General features: G+C 41.7%; 2 protein-coding genes and 1 long non-coding RNA gene across 7 annotated transcripts; 1 reads left to right on the forward strand and 2 right to left on the reverse strand.

The window, feature by feature from the left end:
- Nucleotides 1-680: 680 nt before the first annotated feature.
- LOC120793137 lies at nucleotides 681-2,522 on the reverse strand. Its single transcript, XR_005707942.1, has 3 exons — nucleotides 1,629-2,522; nucleotides 1,418-1,537; nucleotides 681-924 (listed from the first exon to the last, which is right to left on the reverse strand). It is a non-coding gene; the product is annotated as an uncharacterized LOC120793137 (long non-coding RNA).
- A 751-nt stretch (nucleotides 2,523-3,273) lies between these two features.
- fbxo31 (F-box protein 31) lies at nucleotides 3,274-14,765 on the forward strand. Of its 4 annotated transcripts, XM_040132893.1 has the most exons (11): nucleotides 3,274-3,708; nucleotides 5,399-5,470; nucleotides 5,975-6,061; nucleotides 6,510-6,586; nucleotides 6,772-6,939; nucleotides 7,108-7,182; nucleotides 7,394-7,503; nucleotides 9,645-9,798; nucleotides 10,168-10,538; nucleotides 11,195-11,254; nucleotides 13,119-14,765. In XM_040132893.1, exons 1-11 carry the CDS (start codon nucleotides 3,300-3,302, stop codon nucleotides 13,339-13,341), a joined length of 1,806 nt encoding a protein of 601 aa, XP_039988827.1. In that variant the 5' UTR covers nucleotides 3,274-3,299; the 3' UTR covers nucleotides 13,342-14,765. The 4 variants fall into 4 exon arrangements, with proteins under 4 accessions (XP_039988827.1, XP_039988828.1, XP_039988829.1 ...); XM_040132894.1 differs by lacking the exon at nucleotides 11,195-11,254; XM_040132895.1 differs by lacking the exon at nucleotides 5,975-6,061.
- A 1,280-nt stretch (nucleotides 14,766-16,045) lies between these two features.
- ces2b (carboxylesterase 2b) lies at nucleotides 16,046-21,880 on the reverse strand. 2 transcript variants are annotated; one of them, XM_040131927.1, is made up of 14 exons: nucleotides 21,779-21,880; nucleotides 21,374-21,484; nucleotides 19,218-19,410; nucleotides 18,988-19,129; nucleotides 18,525-18,658; nucleotides 18,211-18,364; nucleotides 17,992-18,093; nucleotides 17,782-17,880; nucleotides 17,457-17,600; nucleotides 17,227-17,304; nucleotides 16,991-17,138; nucleotides 16,729-16,878; nucleotides 16,571-16,643; nucleotides 16,046-16,482 (listed from the first exon to the last, which is right to left on the reverse strand). In XM_040131927.1, exons 1-14 carry the CDS (start codon nucleotides 21,783-21,785, stop codon nucleotides 16,296-16,298), a joined length of 1,722 nt encoding a protein of 573 aa, XP_039987861.1. In that variant the 5' UTR covers nucleotides 21,786-21,880; the 3' UTR covers nucleotides 16,046-16,295. The 2 variants fall into 2 exon arrangements, with proteins under 2 accessions (XP_039987861.1, XP_039987862.1); XM_040131928.1 differs by lacking the exon at nucleotides 21,779-21,880 and adding an exon at nucleotides 21,666-21,714.
- Nucleotides 21,881-22,069: the final 189 nt, after the last annotated feature.

Genomic DNA, 22,069 nt, shown 5'->3' on the forward strand with positions numbered 1-22,069 from the left:
TTCTGTGGGATGCATGTGGCTCGCTTCCAGTTCCGCCCGCTTGGCTGCCCTGAGTCGCTGCAGGTCATTCTCATCCCACACAAAGATTCAGCGGGTGAGTTGGGCCAACTGGTGTGTAGAGCATATGAGTTGTTTGTGCATCCAGTGGTAAACCTCCTCACAAACTGTGAGATGTCAAACCGGATCTTCATGCTCGGCTATGCCCCAAAGATCTTGTGTAGGTCAGAGTTCCCACACGGTTGCGGTCTACATACAGGATCTCTGGTGGTGGCAACACAGCATCTTTGCAACATCTCACAAGACCGTTTGCCATTTTCATCAGGCCCCAGGCCTCACTTGCGGTGGGACAGACATGATGACGTGCCCATACACATTGCCAATGTTGGTGGCCCAGGCAGCTATAGACCTGACCCGCCAGCTTCCTCACAATCTTCTTGGTTGAATCCCTCCTGATGACCTGGCCAAAGAGTGAGGTGATGGAGGTCTTCACTTCATCCAGTCTGCTGAGGACATGCTGAACGTACACATGCATCAGTCAGTGGGGTTTTGGCACTGCAGGCATAGCTGGCGAGTCCCCCAGTGGGACTAGTGAAATCAGCCCAGAGGAGATGCCACGTCAACTCTGTAATCAGTAGGAACTGAATTTGTTTCTTAATCCAACTCTCTGCATGCTGCTTCTCCAACAGCTTTTGATGCTGGCTACTGCTGTTTCCCAAGTCTCGCTGACACATAGGCACACAACCTGCATGACGCACCCCAGCCTGTGCGTCAGCAAACATGGGAACTGGATGAGGTAGCCACTGTCTAGCTTGTGGAGGATGTTTGGCTCCAACTGATGACCTTTCTTTTGCAGCTCTTAGACACAAGATATTCGGATGCCAAGTAGTAAGAGCTGCTGACACCAACCACCTGCGTGACCCTCTGCTGTAGTGGATATGAGAGAATGAAGGAATGACTAAAGATATATAGAAAACCACAGTCTGTTAATTTTGGAGAGAATGCACGTGGAAGATTCCGATGTGTGACTTCATAACACTGGTTTAGCAGATAGCCTCTAAGTGTTGGAGTGTTGTCAGGAAACATACACCCTTCAGCCGTGACCTTAAAATCAGTTACCGGTTTTAATGTTGTGGCTGAATGGTGTGTGTGTATGTGTATATGTATGTGTGTGTGTATATCTATCTATCTATCTATTTCAGAGAGAGAGAGATATAGACATATACAGCGATATAGATATAGATAGATAGATATATAGATAGATATATATAAATATATCTCTATATCTATATGTGTGTATATCTATATGTGTGTGTGTGTGTGTGTGTGTGTGTGTGTGTGTGTGTGTGTGTGTGTGTGTATACATGAGGAAAACTGGAGAGAGAGTGTGTTTGTGTAAGTATTTCATAAAAATACATACATGCTATTTCTGACTCCAGCTGTTGAGCGGCCAGCAAAAGCTTGCTGTCAGTGGCTTCCATCCCCACTGTGTCCAACAAAAGTGCTGTGGTGGATCCAGCAGGGGAAAGAAGAGGAACAGCTGAAGAAGAATGAAATCAAAATACATTAAAAATATCAAAACATCTACAACTCAGTGTTACACAAAATCCGTTCTGTAGTTGCATACTTACATGGCTGAAACTTTTGTGGCAAAAACAGCCTCCTGACAGACCTGTCTAGGGTTTGCTGAGACTAGCCGTTGCCTGTCATAGTGAGCGCAGGGAGGATATAGGCTCTGAGAATAGCTGCGAGGACGTGGAGAGTTGTGAGGAGGTGGCAGCTCGCAGAGAGGCTAAAGGTTGTGATGACATGGAGGGTTGTGTGGAGGTGGCAGTAGTGGCAGTGGCAGGTTGCCTCTGGCTTCAGTCGAAATCCCCCACCACTGTTATAAAGCTGCTTTAAATTAGGTTTTATTATGTCAAATGGGGAAAAAATGAAATGCATTCTTTGTACTGCACTCCTTTATATGGGTTAAAATCGGCAAATGGGCCCCAGACCCCCTCAGGGCCCCACAAACCTCTGATTAACTGCACAGTAAGTGTTTTTTAGTAATTAGCTGAGTATTTGTTAGAGAATTTTGTGGACACGTTTTGTAGAGAACTATTATTCCAACACAGAAATACTTTTTGCAGTGAACTTAATGGGAACTTGGAGGCGACAGGGTACAAACTGTACACATTTCACAGAGGGCAGTAGGTGGGTGACAGTAGGTCGCCCCGAGAGAAGCAAAAAATTAAAAAACACCAGCAAAGCAAGACAATGAAGTGAAAGCTGGACAGAGCTGTAAAGCGGCGCGCCGATGCCCATGGTGGAAATTTACTAAGTACATTTATTCTACATGAGTTGAATTTTGAGGTACATGTATTTTACTATATATTTCTACTCCACTACTTCATTTCAAAGGGAAATGTTTTACGTTCAACTCAGATAAATACATCTGATAGCAATGGTTACTTTACTTTGCAGATGAAGATTTTACATAGAAAACACACCATCGGCTTCTAGAATATGATGCACTGTTACAGATCAAACTACCCAAACGGTATAATACTGTAGACAAAATGAGCTCCACCCCGACAAGCCTATTGCATGCTAAAAGATCAGTAATAATAATAATAATGATAATCCAGTATGATTATTATTGATAATAATAATAATATAGCTATTTGATGGGGACATTCTGCTTAATAAGTTTCACTTTTGATGCATTCAGTTTGATGATAATGCCTTGGTACTTTTTCCTAGAGTAGCTAACAATTTGAATTTTCCTTTTAGTTACAGTGTGATATTGCTATTTACACTGAAATAAATCGTCCGAGTAGTTTTCCACTACTTACTGATCCTCACCTTGAGCAGTGGGAGTCGTTTGATTCGATGTTCAAGTGATACAACTGCTCTCATTTAATGATAATAACAAAATGATCCTCCATAATTTCCCCTTTTTTGTTTCCCTATGCTTTCGTCGGTGGACATTTTGTGAGCACATGCGCGCACCTCTGGGACCCTTCATGGGGCCACCCGTGAGCTCTCAAACTGAATGCCAATACTGGCGACTTGACTGTCTTCGCGGGTGTCAAGCGTGGGTCCCCCTTCACAAACCTGCGTGACGATAACACGCTTTCACACGACTCCCGGTAAGGAGGAGAGGCGAAGGGCGGACTGCCGCCACGCTCTGTACGTGCGCCGATGTGACGTCGGGAGAGATGCTTCTGCCCATGCTCGGGAGGACAGGGCGAGATCGGCCCGACCGCAGCTGGTGGAGGTGTTGTAGTGATGTAATGTTGCCCGTTTGGTGACTACGGATGGCTGTTTGTGCCAGGCTCTGCGGAGTGGGTCAGTCGCGAAGGTGCCGGAGGCGACAGCGGCATAACCAGCCGGGTCAGGGCAGCGATTCCGACATGGACGAGGAGGAAGGGGAGCGGATCGTGGGCCAGAGGCAAGGCGACGTCGGCCCGGGGAGCGGCGTCGCCACTGCAGGGCCGAGTGACGCTTGTGAATATGGCAGCGGCCATGTCAACAGAGGAGGCTCTCTGAATCGCACAAGCACGGGACCTCCGCACCCGCAATCGGTGGCGGAATTGCCGCCAGAGCTTCTGGTGGAGATATTCTCCCTGCTTCCCGGAACGGCGCTGCCAAGTGTGGCCCTCGTCTGCAGAAAATTCAGACAAATCCTCAACACTGAAACCATCTGGAGAAGGCGGTGCATTAGAGGTGAACGTGAGCGATTACTGGACGTAGCAATAATTTACACCTTATCAGCTTAGGTTGCTAAATAAAGCGCCGAGTCACGTGTTAATATCAGGTGTGTAATGGGATTCGTTCTTGTCGACAGGTTATTTCTGTCGGGCTCGGTGTCAGCAGCTCTGGCTCCTCGGAAAGGTTTCCCCCTAGAAGCGTTTCTATCGATCGGTGGGGGAAACGTGAAGGACATGAACCCAACTCGATGTGCCGTTAGTCGCCACTGGAAAAATAAATAGAGCAACGCCTCTAACTGACATTAGGCCCATGTCAGCCATTCGGTTGAGATGATATGACTGTTGATGCAGGGCCGGCCTCATCCTTTTGAGGGGGGCCATGAGCATTACTGTCACCCCCACCACCCCCACCACCCCATGTTGCTAGCCAGGAGCCTGCGCGATGGCAAAAGTCGAACAAACGTGTCTCGTAACATGCACATAATCGGGAGAGGCCCCGATTCCCTCCTAGCTCACTGCTCATGCTTTGAGAGCCATGTCAAGCAGTGCTGTTTAAACAAGTAGTCAATTGAGCAAAAGATAAATTAAGTTCTTATCAACCAATGGACGGTAGAACAGTGCTGGGCAATAGAAAATAAAACTTTCTATTGTGGCATGTGTAATTTTATATCAGGATAAAAAAAAATTTCAGGCCATGAATGTAAAATCATGCGCATTGGATCTTTGTTTGGTTATTTTATCCATTATTGCTACAAAGCAGCTCTGCTTATTGATGTGCAACATTGCCCTCATTGGCCTAATACACCCAGATTTGGATAAAAGTTCTATATAAATGCTGTCATTTACCCAGGGATGTTAAAGGGGGAAACAGTACATATACTGTTGTATTGCCCAACCTTACTTCTTTTATCAAATTAAAACACCAAACCTTTTCCTCGCTCCAGCTCATAATAGTTGTGACCTGAGGAATGTTGTGTACCGAGACGTTCTGCAACAACCAGTGTAACCGGCATTTACAGCGAGCTGGGTAGCCACTTTTGATGAAGTCACGAAATCCAAGAAAAAGTAACTTGTTATTCTTTATTTAAATCCGGGAAAACACTTGGAAGGAAAGCTCCGATTTGAAGCGTCACTGAGATACAAGAAAGCAAAGTACAGTAAAGACAGCAAGCAGGAAAAACTGGTATCAGAGTTAAAGAGACAGGACTCATAGAAACAAGGCAGTTACATAGGGAAAGGAACAATTAATATCAATTTAATAGGGACTATTACCACTTCTACTACTACTATTAATAAGTACCAGTCAAAACCGCAGCTTACAAAAACATTCATTTATATTAATGACAAAAACTGAGAATTATTCAGGAGACCTAACATTTTAATTTTCTTTTTTTGGGTTCTTGTGTTGGCAGCTGGGGCCCTTACCAGCTGCTTAGTTCACTTGTGCCTCTGGCAAGCCTTCTGTTTAAAGAAATCTTGTGAGGCACTGTGTAGCTGACGTTGCCCTGTCTGCTGACTAGAATTTAAGTTTGGATTTTATGCCACAATGGTTCACATTATGTATTAGATAAATATGGAGATTATTGACTACACTGTTTAAAAACCTGAATTATTGTATAACCATTTCCATTATCACTAATACTGATACAGATACTTGGCATGCATAGCCCTAATGAATTTCAACTTAATGTGTTTTCTCTCTGCAGAGTTTGGAATGATGGAGGATCTGAGGAAGATTGAAGTGGTAGGAGTCTCTAGCCGGGAACTCTATGTTAAACGTGAGTTTGACTGCCATGTCAGACCCTCATGTCAACCATTAATTGATCCACTGAAGTAATTGGTTCCCTCCTACTCCATCATGTCATTCAGCGTTTCAACCTTACATTTTCTTGTGCACATATGGGGGGTAGGTGTCCACATAGATCTCCCTAATGTTGACTATGATTTGCTGCAGATGGGAAACAGCAGTTGCTTTTTTTGATAAGAATGTGGGTTCTCTGTCCCACTTGAACTCACACTGTCTATGGTACAACTTTTTAAAACTTTTTTTTTTTTTTCCATCTGTTCCTCCTCTTTTATCAGCAGAGATGTGGAGCTTATTTTGCATTTTGAAATACCAGCTGCTACAAAAACATACCATGCATAGAGGTGGTACCTGTTGGCTTTTTTTGAATAGATTATTTTGGCACATTACTGAATTCATTCATTCGTGAGTGCTGCGTTGGACTGAGCCTACCTTGGTCCATGGTTGCTCTACACATTCCTGTGCTGTGCCTGTCCAGGTGTCAACCCACGGGTGAAGTCTGGGCGCTTTATGAAGCTCCTCCCGGACTACGAGCACATGGACTATAGAGACGTGTACACACACTGTATGTACACGGACCTCGACATTGATGGCTGCTGCATGAGGGGTTGTGTGTGTGTGTGTGTGTGGGACTCATTGATTCAATTTGTAAGCAAAGAGTTGCCGCAGTGTTATGCACCCTGCACCAACAGTAAATTTGTTAATAATTCTCCTCTGCAGTATTTGCTTTCATATTAAGTGTGAAATGGGAGGCTGAATAATTTGGTGTGCCGTGTGTACTGCATAGAAACCTGGCTGGCAGGAACGTGGTCAGTTTACACGTCGTCTTCTTTTTGGGTTCACATCTCATAGACTCTATCCTGACAGACATTAAAGAAAAAAAAAAGTTCTGTCTGTGGATTTTAACATCTCCGTTTGTGCATTTAACCTCGCACAGTCTAGCTTGTAGTAAAACAATGGTGTATCACTGTATAAACTGACTTATGGTTTGATTTTGTGCTTTTGTGTTGCAGTGCTTCACCCTTACAGACATATCTTGGGCTTATGGCAGCCTGATATAGGCCCTTATGGTGGATTGCTCAACGTTGTGGTAAGTAGTATTTCTCAGTCAAGACATTTGCATGAAGATGGAGAACAGTGACTACAATTTACAGTGACATGGTTATCATTTATGATGCAGCAGTATTCAACAGCTGTTGCTTTGGCAGTAAGCCTAAGATAATGTAGGATCATTTCGATGGCTGATATTATATATTAAAAGTATTTTTCATACAGGTGGATGGGCTGTTCATCATTGGATGGATGTATTTGCCACCTCATGACCCCCGTGTGGAGGATCCCATGAGAAGACGGCCGCTCTTCCGTATCCACATGTGGGAGACCAAAAAGGCCACTGTAGAGTGTATGTATGGACACAAGGGTCCCCACAAAGGAGACATACAGGTGAGGGCTTGCACAGCACAAAAGCTTCTCTGTGCACCAAAGAAATGAGTTTGACAGAATTTGAAGTATATCTTCTTGAGACAGATAACTGATTCTACTTTTATTTGAGGTTAATAGCTTATGAAAGAAGGCCATCCTCTAATATGTGCCAGATTCTGTTATTTTTAGACCGTCAAGAAGGATGAATTTTCAACAAAATGTAACCAGACTGATCATCACCGCATGCCCGGAGGCCGACAGGAGGTGGGTCAAATCAGGGATCTGTAACTATCTGAAACCTGTTGATAGCGTTTCATGTTTGTATACAACGTATAGTAGTTTTGATAATGTTGTACTTCAAAGACTGTTGTGTGTGTGTGTGTGTGTGTGTGTGTGTGTGTGTGTGTGTGTGTGTGTGTGTGTGTGTGTGTGTGTGTGTGTGTGTGTGTGTGTGTGTGTGTGTGTGTGTGTGTAGGAGTTCAGGACATGGTTGGAGGAAGAATGGGGCCGGACACTGGAGGAAATCTTCCATGAGCACATGCAGGAGCTCATCCTGATGAAGTTCATTTATACTAGTCAATATGAGTATGAGTCTTTTCCTTACATCACTGTATCTGTAATCAAATGTCAGTTAGTTGAATGCCCTCAGTAGCTCTTATAGGTTAAATAATAGATTTCAAATTCAAGATTCAGTTTAAGTATCATTATGCAAGACTGCAAGAATGTATAACAAAATTACAGATGTAGTCCCTTTTATGCTACTCACAAAAAACATAAGTTATATAAATTAATGAATAAATAATCAAGTCATAAAACTATTTAAACAATTTTCCTGATTTCAGTAGTCTCACAGCCTGAGAAAAGAAACCCCCAGGAACCTTAAACTGTTCACCTGCTCCACCTCAACTCCACTGATATAGAAAGGGGTGTTTGTCTTTGCCTCCTTTTTTCTAAAATTAACACCTCCTTGGTGTTATTGACACTGAGAAGTATGTTGTTCTCTTCGTACCCCTCTGCAAGATCGTTGATTTCTTCCCGATATGAATTTTCATCATTGTTTGTAGTCCGGCCAATGACGGTGGTGTCGTCCACAAACCGCACAGTAGAGTTCTCTCAATGTGTGGGAATACAGTCATGGGTGTACAGTGTGAAGAGGATGGGGCTTAGCACACAACCCTGAAGGGCTCCAGTGTTGAGCACTAGAGTGGAGGAGTTGTGATTACCAGTCCAAACTGTCTGGGGTCTGTTTGTGAGGAAGTCCAATATCCAATCGCAGAGTGTGGAACTCAAGCCTTATGCTGAGTTTGCAAATCAGTTTCATGCAGGAGATTGTACTAAATGCTGAGCTGAAATCAACAAACAATCTTCACATACCTTGAAAATAACAACACCTACATCAGAATGCTGTGTGGAGGGCAGTGGAGGTGGCATCGTCTGTGGATCTGTTGGTTCTGAATGCAAACTGGTGAAGGTCCAGGCTGGCTGGGATATTATCAGGCCCAGCAGCTTTACTCATATTCACTGTCAGTGGGATTCTTCTCACATCTCCTGTGGATACTGACAGTGGTAGGTCCTCTGGAGGTGGAGTAGACTTTTCAGCTGTCTCTTTTTTGAGGAGAACAAAGCAAGCATAAAATGTATTAAGCTCATCTGGTTACGTGGCCTCACACATGGTTGGGGCACTCCTGCTTTTGAAGCCTGTGGTGTTCAGATCGCCTGCCACATATCCTGGGTGTTGTTGGTGTTGACAATTCTCTCCATTCTCTGCTGATGTCAGCGCTTTGCCTCCCCGATGCCAAGTTTCATTCCTGCTCTGGCAGTGTTGAATGCTTCTTTGTCACCTGACCAGCAGGCAGCTTTTTTGGCACAGGATAGAGCAGTCACCTCTCAATTAATCCAGGCTTTCTGGTTTGGGAATGATTTTATTGTCTTTGTGATCACCACATCATTAACACATTTGGTGATGTGTGATGTCACTGATAATGTATATTCCTCAAGATTGATGTGGTCCTCCTGGGTGGCAGCATCTCTCAACATGTGCCAGTCTGTGCACTCAAAATAGTCCTGTAGAGCTGCTTTTGCTCCATCTGCCCACACTTTAAGGGTTTGTACTGATGGTTTGACCCTTTTTATCAGCTGGGAGTAATTTGGCAGGAGAAGCAGGGAAATATGGTCTGATAGACTTAAATGAGGACGGGTGGAGGGCTTTGTAGCAGCCAGGAATGTTCGTATAAACATCGTCCAGGTTATTTCTTCCTTGGGTGGGGATGTGGACATGTTGGTGGATTTTAGGTAAAACAGTTCTGAGGTCTGTTTGATTAAAATCACAGTTAATATAAAAATACCATCCAGTTGTTTTGTCACGTAACTGCTGATGAACCCATACAATTCCTGGAGTACATTTTTTGAATTTGCATCTCGAGGAATGTAAACAGCAGTAACAAACACTGGTGAATTCTCTGGTCAAATAATCCGGTTGAGATCTTAACATTAAAAACTCAAAATCTGCGAAACACTGTCCATCCACTTTGACTGCATTTGAGCACCAAACATCAGTGATGTAAACAGAGAGTCCGCCACCTCAATAATGACAAAAATGGCTTTTTATCTGAAGAGATGGTTCTGATTTCTCTTGTGGATGAATGTATAACCCATCCATGTAGTTCTGACAGCTTCGGCAGAGGCTCAGGTAAAGCTCTGGGTTTTCATATGCTTTCCTTTGACAGTAACTGCTTGACATACCGGAGGATCTACCTTCCTCCTACAATGCCCTCTGATCTGCTGCAGCCAGGCCTCTTCAAAGGTACCTATGGCAGTCACGGCTTGGAGATTGTAATGCTCAGTTTCCATGGGACTTCTGCAAGAGCCACCAAGCTCACTGTAAGTTAGTGAATAATCGTAATCAGAAGCTGTGCTTGTCTGAAAAAGAAACTCTCCTTATGGCAATGTTTTCAAACTAATGGAAATGACTCGTATGCATGTTGGCCCCGCAGTGCAAAGTAATTGCAGGTTTGCTGTGAATCATTTAGTATCCTGTAAATGTCCTACAGGTCATTCTCCTCCTCTCCAACAACAAACTATGCAGCCAAAGTTCCTGATGTAACCATCTCCCAAGCTTTTAACAGGCGCTCATGCACACAAAGTGCCTTTGAATGGAACATTTTCACATTTTTGACCTCGTGGATGAAACATTAACCCACCAAATTCATCTGCTAGTTGTGCCAGCTGTAATTTTACTTGTTCTTGCAGGGTGACCCCAACGTTCCTGCAGGGCAACTCACTTTGGATGTTGACCTGAGCCGGCCCGTGGTCCTCCCAGACTTGGAGCACCAACGCAAAATAGAGGAACTGTCTCGGGTTGTACTGGGGATACATGAGGAAGTGAAGAGGGAAGTCGAACAACAAGCCAAGGGCACCTCTGCCACAGTCAATGGTGCAGCAGAGGGGGCCTGTGGTGGTGCCAGTGGAGTGGAAGGGGCGGAGGTAGACCATGGTGCCTGTTCAGACAGCTGTCAGCCTGGCCCCAGCAGCAGCACCAATCCTCCTGAAGCCCAGCCATTCGTCCTGCCCCTGGGGGTTATGGCTCGCAACGAGGTCTACCCTCGCACCTGCAGGAAATGGTAAGAACTCCACTAAATGGACATGAAAAACGCATACCTGTGCAGTATAAAGTCCACAGGTGGACTGATTGTAGATGCCTTTGCAACAGTAACATGGGGGCTATGTGGGGCTATGTGATATGACCAAAATCTCATATCCTGATATAGGTAATTTCATATCCAGATAACGATACAACGATACATAGCACCAACTCACTAAATTACCATTTCTCGACCATTGAAATTGCGGCTTTGTCTTTGAAGATGTAAGTTGCAATGGCAATCTTTGTGATTCTTCGCCCTATGGCGTGCTGTGGGCAAAAGCCTCTTGCAACATCTGAGTATGAGGTTTGTTTTGAGCACTCGACTGTACATGTGTGGCTCTCATCCGTACACTCTCTGAACTGTTTGATATGATATTTGTGTAGGTGGTAAAAGAGGTTTATGGTGCTTGAGTCTGCTGTGGGGACCGGTCTGCAGCATAATCAGCAAAGTATGGTTTTCTGGTCCATGTCAGACTTTTCATACCTAAACCACGTCCGTGCGACAGAAGTAGCCTGTTACTTTGAATCACTAAGTGAGTAAAAGATGACCTGGTTTACAAAAAGCATGACGTTAAAGATGACACATTTCTTTCATATTTTAAGCAATATTACTTTTATTTCCATCTTTTACAGTTTCAAAAATGACAAAAAAAAGGAAATGGGCCCGAAAGAAGAGTTTGGGCAACCTGCATGGTCAGTACTTAGTAACACCCCCTTTGGCAAGTATCACAGCATGTAAACGGTTTTTGTAGCAGCTAAGAGTCTTTCGATTCAGTTTGACGAGGTCTATCCACAGATTTTCAGTGATGTTTAGGTTGGGGGACTGTGAGGGCCATGGCAAAACCTTCAGCCTGCGCCTCTTAAGGCAGTCCATTGTGGAGTTTGAGGTGCGTTTAAACCCATTATCCTGTCGTAGAAGCCATCCTCTTGTCATCTCCAGCTTTTTTACAGACTGTGTGATGTTTGCTCCCAGAATTTCCTGGTATTTAATTGAATCCATTCTTCCCTTGAAATGATCCCTGTGATCCCTGTACCACTGGCCCAAAGCATGATCAATCACCAAAGTGCTTAACAGTAGGAGAGGTGTGCTTTTCATTTTCCAATTTTTTTGCAACTTTTTTTTTTTTCTCGCAACATACCTTTGCTCGCAGCAGCTAAAAAGTTCTATTTTATCTTCATCAGTCCACAGGACTAGTTTCCAAAATGCACTAGGCCTCTGTAGATGTTCGTTTGAAAATTCTTGACACTGAATTTTGTGGTGAGGATGCAGGAAAGGTTTTCTTCTGATGACTCTTCCGTGAAGGTCATATTTGTGCAGGTGCCACTGCACAGTAGAACAGTGCACCACCACTCCAGAGTCTGTTAAATCCTCCTGAAGGTCTTTTGCAGTCAAACAGGGGTTTTGATTTGCCTTTCCAGCAATCCTACGAGGAGTTCTCTCTGAAAGTTTACTTGGTCTTTCAGACCCTCAGCTTGATCTCCACCATTCCTGTTAACCAACATTTCTTAATTACATTACGAACTGAGGAAACAGCTACATAGAAACACTTTGCTATCTTCTTATAGTCTTCTCCTGCTTTGTGGGCATCAATTATTTTAATTCTCAGAGCGCTAGGCAGCTACTTAGAGGAACCCATGGCTGCTGATTGTTGGAAGAAGGTTTGAGGAATCAGCGTATTTATAAAGCTTTGAAATTTGCATCACTTGGCCTGTCCTAACCATGAGTGTGAACAAGCCACAGCCCTAACAAGCTAATTAAGGTCTGAGACCTTGGTAAAAGTTATCTGAGAGCTCAAATCTCTTGGGGTGCCCAACTTTTCTATGGTGCTCCTTTCCTTTTTTCACTCTAAACTTGCACAAAACAAAAATAATATATTAATCCTGTTTTAAAATGTTGAAAAGAATGTTTCATCTTTAACTTTATGCCTTTTGGAGATGGGTTCATCTTCTACTCACTTAACTTTTTACAATAACATAAATTTTGACCAGGGGTGCCCAAACCTTTTCATGCCACAGTATTTATTGTCATATTGCATGGAGATTTATGTTGATTTTTGGCTTCCTCAATTAATTAAACTGGGTATGGTGCAAAATGTACAGATCGTGCAAAGTACCTGCTCTGGTGCATCAAATCAAGGTAAAGTATTTGACCAGTCACAGGCATTAGTTTGGAGCTCACTGATGAACAGACCTCAAAACAAAACCAGCTGTTTGGCTGTATCTGCTTATTTATTACAAGCAACCTGCAAGAGAAACATAACTGCAGAAATCTTTTTTATTTGGTTGCATGCTATGGTGGCATTATTATTATCACCCACTAACTGAAGGAAACACTTCTGGTGGGGATAATAACTACAAATTAAAAATATACTATCTATTTTTTCCAGACCAGTTTATCTGCATTAGTACATAAGGGGGTTGCTATAAAGCCCCATGGAAAATAGTATTCAACAATTATTACAAGTTTACACTGTTTGTTAGAACAGAGTCAATAACCAATTAAAATTGATATCCATATATTGATTAATTGATACATTGATATATTCCTCCATTTCAGCTTCTATGGGACAGGCCTGATTGCTGGGCATGGCTTTACAAGTCCAGAGCGCACCCCAGGGCTCTTTGTGCTGTTTGACGAGGACCGTTTTGGTTTCATCTGGCTGGAGCTGAAGTCTTTCAGTCTGTACAGTCGCCTGACGGACCATCTAGCCCACGCTCACGCCCCAAACATGGAGCGATTTGAGGCCATGCTGCACAACATGCAGTCCTGGACATCCTGATGCACCAAGCTTTAAGTCTGCTCATACAATGCATAACAACAACCATTACACACGAATCACCTCTGTCCTCCGCTGACAATATTACTATCGTGAGGTCCTTTATTATGACCTTTACTCTCCAGGGTCTATCTATATGTGTTTCATAACCATTGGGGTTTACTGTCTAATTAAGCTAGTTATGTCACCCTGACCTAACAAACCCTCACTCTTGTTCCCATACAAGCACTTTGAAAGGTCTTTCGAGTCAATGTTTATCACCTCACTTCTTTATGAGCTTAATCCTCCACTGCAGCATGATAACAGGTGACAAGTTTTTATTTATTTATTTATTCCCTGCAGGAGAAAAGGAATGATGTTTCGTACCACTTATTATGGATCAAACTGTATGTGCCTCTGATTCTAAAACCATGTCTGTACTTGGTAGTGCTTGAAGAAGATAAAGGTGTCCAATGTATTCTACTATATAGTATTATAATAATTTCAGCGCCCAACATATTGAACTGCATGCTGCGTTTTATTTAGATCTAATCATACTACACTCATAAGCATTATCTGGGAATGTTTTACTTTCATGAAACAGCATGCCTTGCTTTTTAATTTTTTTTTTTTTTTTTCAATTTTGGCTTTAGTGTCATCAGAATTTAGAAAAGACAGCATCTCAGGTGTTTTTCTCTTTGCCACAAGTCAGTTAAAAACAGGACAAATTATTTGTGTATGACAAAAATGTATAAAGTTACATACATTTTATGAATTTGTCCAATAGAAGTAGTGAGTGAGTTTTAAAACTGGGCAATTTTCCAACCACTGACAAGAAAGGACTTGCTGTCTTATCAAACACTGCAGCTTCATCAGCCATTTTTGGACAGACTGATATGCTTTTTTCCTTTGAACTTTAGAGATATCTTTTTCAATGATATGCTTTGGCTCATGGTCTTACATCAAACATATTTTCAATGTCACCACACCTTACAAAATATAATGTAAGTTGGAAAGATGTATTGCAATAGAATAACATAACCTATACATAAGCTGGATTTAATCAAAATATCAAAATTATACAGTTTATGTGCTTATGTAATTATGGTCTGAAACAGAAAATTGTCTTACCTTTGAAATGTATTGCATTTGTTGTTTGTTTAAATGGCTGACAAAGTGTTTGCCTGGCTATATGTCTGCAAAGCTATCCCCTCCACTTTTCCAATTTATTTCAAACGTGAAACCAGGCTTGCTGAACATTATACAAACAGCTCAAAGTGCATCTCAAAGTACCAAGTAAGTGTCTGTATGTCTCATTACGGCCTGATGGTGATGCCCAGTAGCTTTCTTACTCCAAGTGCACTTTTCTGGGCAATATAGCGAATCATTCAAAACCACTGGCCAGCACTTTTTTTATCAGACTGCAGCTTTACTAAAATCCCCCCCCCCCGCCCCCCCCAAAAAAAGTCTGCTAAAGAATTATTTGATTTATTGTGTCACATTTGAGTAATTTCCTCTCAATTTTTAGTGCATTTGTTTTATACTTCTCCTTTCCTTCTGTACCCAGCTATTTGAATGATTTGCCTTTGAAAAGTATTGCTTTGTACTATTTTCAATAGTATTACACCTGATTTTGTGAAAAATGAAAAGTTTGACCTATTGAACTGCTCATATCGGACTTCAGGGAGCTTTTCAGCTTAAGCGCTCTTCTCAGTAATAAAAATAAAAAACTGAAAAGAACGTTTTCGTCATATCTGTTAATCTTTTCTATAGTTTGCATGTGTATCACATTGTAACGCAAGAAAGCCATTCTCAACTATCACCTACAGTGATTATCTTTAGTGCAACCGCTGAATTTTGATTTAATATAATATAGTTTGTAGCACCTCACACGATTGCCCTATATTACACAAGTGCGGTGATATACGAAACCCATTATAGCACACAAACTACTGTCGTCAGTACAATGTATTATTTTAAGTAACCCATTTTAACCCTTTCGCACCAATGGCCAGTCTTTTCCCAATTGTTTCTTTTGTGTGAGAGTGTGTACATAATGTGTGTGTGTATATATGTGTATGTGTATATATATATGTGTGTATATATATGTATATATATATATATATGTGTGTGTGTGTGTGTATATACATATCTATAATTGTGTGTATAAAATATATATTTTAGAGCTTTATTGAAAAGGGAAAATGATGGTTGTTGTTTATTAACTTTCCAACCATGTATTTCACAAACTAGTTAGCAACATACTGTGAAGACAGCACTTGACTCCCCACCACCGTCTGCTCAGCTGTGATGCATATTCTGCTACATGTGCTGCAAACAGTGCCGAGAACATTGTAAACAGTGGAGTCGGAGCGCGCTCTGTTGAACAAACTATCTGATGACACCATTTCGCAGTCCCCCCCAAGCCCCTTTTTCTGCGTTATGTTCTTTAAAAAAAACCTTTTCATATTGGCAAACATATGCCAATACCGATATATCTGTGATAGGCCAATATTGGTTAACTGATTGAACAACAGTACAGCTTCAAAAGATTTTTATTTTTTATTAGCATCCAGATCATTAAGGAGACATTAAGTATGTGGGCCAACACAGTAGGGGTTATCCCATGACTTATGGTGCCCTTCTACAACATATTTCGTTTGGGGCTTTTAGATTTCATATAAGTATTCCCTGGATTCAAACTAATGTTTCTTATACACCGGCTATAAACAGTATAACCCCAACTTTATTAACTGCTGCCACACACACACACATAAATACACACTTTTTAAGTTCAACTGTGGAATTTTAAAATCTTCCAAGGTACTACAAATGTATTTCAGTTGGTTAAAATGTTATTTTTATTTTCCCAGTAGTATCACAAACATCTCACAGTAAGTCAGGTGCATTTTTGGCTGACTTGTTTGTGGGTAATGATGAAAACTATTGATGGAACGGAGAAAGCAAAGCTGACTTTTCTACAGCTCCCTGTGCTCTATTTTCTCCCTATGTTGTCGGATCTTCTCTGGGAGGGTCTGAGTAAGGAAGTCAAACCGCTCCTTCTTCAGGTGCTGACCAGATACCTGTTCCTTTAAATCAATTATCAGGTAGTCTTCTTCTGCTCCATACTTTGGCCAGTGGACAAGGCCATCCCCATTAGGAGACCTACGCGCACACATACAAAAGTTATGAACAAGTTTGTCTTATCCCCATGTTTATGAAAACTTGGTGCATAATGAGGGGTAATTCCTACCCTGTGCGAGCAAAGTTTCCCCAGTAGTTCATCATGGTTCTGCTAAATTGTACCTCCTCTTCCGGGCAAGCATCTAAAATAATGATAATCTGGTAAAACACCCAAAGACCCCTACATATCTTGTGGTCTATTGAAAGTAATTTTTGTATTGCTCTTACCAGCTAATTTGACATGGGTAGTTGTGAGACAGAGTCCTAATACTGTTAAGATTTCATCTCCATGGTCACTCCCAACAAAGCTGGGCCTTATAGCCTGCTGTAATTTGGGAGAATGCCGGTACTCATACAGGTAAACAGGGGCGCCTGCATCTGGTAGTAGACAAATGGGTGTGATAAATGAAAGTGTTTATGAAAGTGTGTTGCGATAAATATTTAATAATGGTTCTTAATCGGATTTGAATAATCATGTATAAAAAATTACCTCTGTGGGCATTAGCAGCCTTAATAGCTGGAATGGTAAATAACACATCTCCAAGCAACTCAGTGAAGCCGTTTCTATTTTTCACACGATCTTCACCAGTTCCAATATATTCATCCACCATCAAATCTCTGATAAATGCATCTTTGGGCTTGAGAAAATGAGCGACACATCTGTTAGAGAAGCTTGACATGTTAAAAGAACAGTAATACTGTAATGTCAGGCAGTGTCTGTCTTACATCATAGTAAAGGAGGGACAGCATGTCCATGAACTGCTCCTGATCCAGCCCCTCTGTCCAGTTTGGAGGAGCAAAGAACTACGGGGGGGGGGGGGGGGTGCAGCTGCCATTAACATTTCAGACATGCACAGAAGCAAAACAAAACAATTTCATTTTCATGGGCTGACCTGGTAATCAGGACGCTCCTCAGTCACACAAATTTCAGGAACAATTGAGCATTTTGCACTTACATTAGGAAGTAACCAGCCCCCTTCATCATTATTAACGCCCGTCATGAATGGAATAGTGACAAGCTCATGTTTATGGAACAGCTCATCCACAGGTTTTGTCAGGAAGTGTCCATCAACATTTACGGGAAATCTAAATGTTTTATCCTTGAAAAAATAAAACGCATTATTAAAAAAAAGTTAAAATAGAGACAAAACAAAAACAGCGACATCATACCTTGGATTTTAATCCAAATATTTCACATAAATCTTGCAGAAGACATTATAGGCCCACGCTAAGCTAATCACATCAAGTCAGTCTACATCAAATTTGCACGTAGTATCTCACCTTTCCAATAGTCACAATAGTCTCGATATCAAGGTTTCTCATGCAATCGGCGGTCTTCTCTGTGCTTTCCAGGCTACAGCCAGTTACATTTGCTACCATCTGAGGACAAATATAAGGGATCCATCTCAACAATTTAGAAATACAATGATATTCTCAATATTGTGCACTGAAGAATGTTTACACACAAAAGTAGGCACATTGATAATTAACCTGCGTCACTGGCAGAGGATCATTTACGAGTAAATCCATTGCAGCGGTGCCACTCTCAGCAATGGCATGGTGAAACAGGCCATGCGACAATGGTGACAGAAGCTGTTGATTAAAGCAAGAGATGAAATGACGGGTTCAAAATGTGCAATACTTGCAACAAAAAAAAAAGAAAAAAAAAAAAAAAAAACGTTTATTTAAGGCTTGCAGAATAACCCTTACCAGGAGGGATACGCTCGCTCCACCAGCAGACTCTCCAAAGATTGTAACTAAATCTGGGTCTCCACCAAAGTTGTGAATATGCTGTTGGATCCACCTCAGAGCTTCTACCTGGTCCAGCAGTCCGAAGTTCCCAGACATGTGCTCATCTCCAGTGCTGGACAGAACATGTGATTATTGTCTACCAGGCTATGTTCACAGCAGTTGGTAAAAGAGACCCAAATTTGAATTTTTGTTCACGTGGCAGAGATCAGGTCAAAAACAGTAGGACGTAATCCTTGTATGTTCACTGTGCTTAGTGACTTGAGTGTTTTTACCTGAGAAAGCCAAGAAGTCCCAAGCGGTATTGGATCAAAACCACAACCACATCCTGGTAAGCAGCCAGGGCAGAGCCATCAAACGTTGAGGCTGAACCTATAGAAAATCCTCCACCATGGATCCAGACCATGACCTGGTAAGGTAAAGAAAGACCCTTATTTTTTCCACAAAGCATAATGGACATTGAGTTCACCTCATAAGAATCTCAATCCAACTACATTAACATAAACAGACTTCAACCTGACGAAGTCCCGAAACTGATGGTGACAAAACAGGACCGAATATTTAGAGGTAATCCCATTGCAGTCTGGTTCTAAATATGGGCATCATTCTGCATCTCGCCATTATGAATTCTTAAAAATAATCAAACCAAATTCTCCAGGGATACAATCCAAACTTTTCCAGAGCTTAACCTCAGTAACTGAGCAGCATCATTTCAAACATGCAACAAGGAGTGCTTACTGGGAGCTTGGCATCATGAACTCTGTTTGCAGGAGTGTAGATGTTGAGGTAAAGGCAGTCTTCTGAAATGTCTGGAAGATCTACCACAAAGCCACTGAGCTTATAGAGCAGATCTATCACAAGCTCTTTATACTGAATACACCTGTAAAAAAGAGATTTTTTTAAGAGTAAATTTTGGACATGGGCCCAAAGGTGTGGTATGCAACAATTGGAGCATGTGGAGGCCTTACATGGGTGGCTGCTTGGTGGCGTCTCTCACTCCTTCCCATCCCTCTACAGGCTGAGGTGCAGCCAGTCTCAGAGCAGGGCCTATGGGTGGCTTGGCAAATGGGACACCAAGGTAGGTGTGGACTCCAGTCTCCTTCTCCTTTACGCTCACATACTCACCTCTCAGGCTCCCAAGTTTTGTGTGGACTTCAGGGGCTGTCAGGACATAAGGACTGAGTGAGAAACATAACGTGACTCTTCACAATTTATCAATTCACTTTCCCGAGGAAAATATGGTTTATAACCTGAGTAACAAATGCAATTCCTCCAAATATGCTAAATTTGATTGTTGTGTTGCTTATGTTTATACAACTGCAACCGACAAGTGAACAAGTCTTAGATAATACAATAACTTTCCATTTGATCTCAGCCATGTGAAAGATATACTTTTTCCATCTCCAATGTTTGCCATACTGTTTTTATAAATAATTCAAATACATGTAACTGACTGGTACTGGAACAAATAGTTGATTAATCAGTTAGTAGATCAGCGGTAAATCAATCAACAACCATTTTAACAGTTTCAGTCATCAGTCAAGGACAATTGCCAAACATTGGCTGGGTCTGGACTGTTAGTCGGACAAAACAAGCAATTTGAAGATGTCATCTTGGACTCTGGGACAGTTTAATTCATGATTAAATTTTTCCACTATTTGGAACTGGAATTTTATTACAATTAGTTGTAAATAAAAAATACTGACAGATCAGTTGTTGAAGAAAATACTGAATAGGATAGTAATAAATAAATAAAGAACAACTGTTAGTTGCAACTTTATAACTAAAATTATAGTAGCACAGTAATTTAACACATTATTGATGCAGACCATTTAATGCATCAAGTTACATTGTAGTGGAAAACGCCCATTCGCCCTTCAACCTAGTTCTGTGCTGATCAGGTTGCAGAGCTACACCCTGATTCACCTTTGGCCAACTGAATTCTGATTTGCAGCTCAGCTGATGACTGTAAAATACATTTTGAGCGTGTTAACACTTGATCTCGAGTTAAGTGGTTTAAATAACTTGACCAAGTTACATCCTGAGTATTTATTTAAAACAAGCTGCTTGCTCTGACTCTACTGTAAAGTTGAATGTTTAAAAAAAAAAAAAATTAAAAAAAAATCTAATCTCTACACTCTCTTTGGAGTGAAATATTATTACTATAGAGGTGATGGCTAAAACTAAAGGAGAACAAGGTTGTGAAAAAGGGGAAAATACTCCACATTGAGTCAATACGCTGTTAACTTACCAGATTTGAGCAATCTTAACTGCATTTCGCGGTGTCATTGAATAAATAAGGTTGTGAAAAAGAGGAAAAAATACTTCTCTAAACCAGCATAAGAACGGATTATCATGAATAAATAAAACTGGCCTCCTAGTGTCTGAAGACAGAACAATATCAATCCCTGCAGATAAATGTACCACAGATGTAAATAACCTACCAATAGATATCAACTGGCAAAGCATATGCAATAACACATTTTCTATGACATGCAGTTCAAAATACCCTACCAATACAGTATAAAGTCCTTCATAGAACCCACATGACTACCACACTTGGCGGCATGGGCTTCAGCCAAAGCCATTTATGTTCACACTCAACTCAATCCCCCTTTCTACACTACCTTCGACACTGATTCCTTTTTCCACATATGGCCCCTAGTAATATTTTAAGTATTTCTATTCTTCTCCATTTTTATTCATCTATTCATTTTTTTTAAACTAATTTATTAATTTTCACTTTTCTTTCTGCTCTAGCAAACCTACAAGCAATGTGCAGTGTGTCCCAACTTCCCGGTTTTTCAGGTTTTGTCTGTGTTGGTATGTCTTGTATTGTGTAATTCATAACTTATTTTTTTTTTTTTCTTTCACCTTTGAACACGAAGCATCGCCAGTATGTAGGTGTGAGGTCAAGTCGATTAAGGCGCAATGTGATGGGGTGAACGGGTGCGGCAGAACATCAAGTTAACAATGGTCCCGGTCCCGAGAGACACATTCAAACAACGCTGCAGCCAGAGTGTGTTATTCAGATGTTATTCGGTGCAGTCGGACCCGAAACCAACGTATTCTACTTGTTATCACTCACGTCACCGTGCAAAGAAATTCGTCTTCTCCTACTTACCATGCAGATCGGCGGCAACGCAGAAACATATGACAGACATTAGAAAGAAGAAAGTTCGCTTTGCACAGAACTTCATGATGGTCGTGTCCCTGTGGATCGCTCTGCCGGTGTCTACAAAGAGGAAGCGGAAAGAGAAAATGTTCGCCTCAAACGAGATGTCCCCTTTATGATTGGCCGCAGATAGTGCTGTCAAAATTAACTGCGAGGTATAAAGTGACCGCAGGTATTGCACCTCGGCAACAGCTGATCAACAGAGCTCAAAGGTCCCCCCCCCCCCCCCACACACACTCACTATTTCCGGTTCTAGTTGCCACCTTAGCTCAAAGCATTTTCCCGTAAAGGGTTTCATTCACCTGCCCTTATGAAAAGCTATTATTAAGCAATTAGTTTGCTTGCACTACACACCTCCCATGGGCTACACAGGCAAAGGGGCGCGGTCACAGGCTCTTCGGAAGCGTAGTGGCTCAGAAGTGACGGCAGAGAAAGGTTCACCATAACGCGACTCGTGGATCTCATAGGCCTGAGCACTGTTTGGACTATTTATTATTACAAAAACCTTCACTCAAAAAAATCTACAGCTTTTAATACCTATGTAAAACAGGATTATCTGAACTCAAACTATGTAGTTAAATTGCGATAATTCTCATGTTTGTCATATTTTTTTGTCACAAAGTCACAGTACATATATGTTAGCAT

Source organism: Xiphias gladius, chromosome 8, assembly GCF_016859285.1.
Source record: "Xiphias gladius isolate SHS-SW01 ecotype Sanya breed wild chromosome 8, ASM1685928v1, whole genome shotgun sequence".
NCBI classification, from domain to species: domain Eukaryota; kingdom Metazoa; phylum Chordata; class Actinopteri; order Istiophoriformes; family Xiphiidae; genus Xiphias; species Xiphias gladius.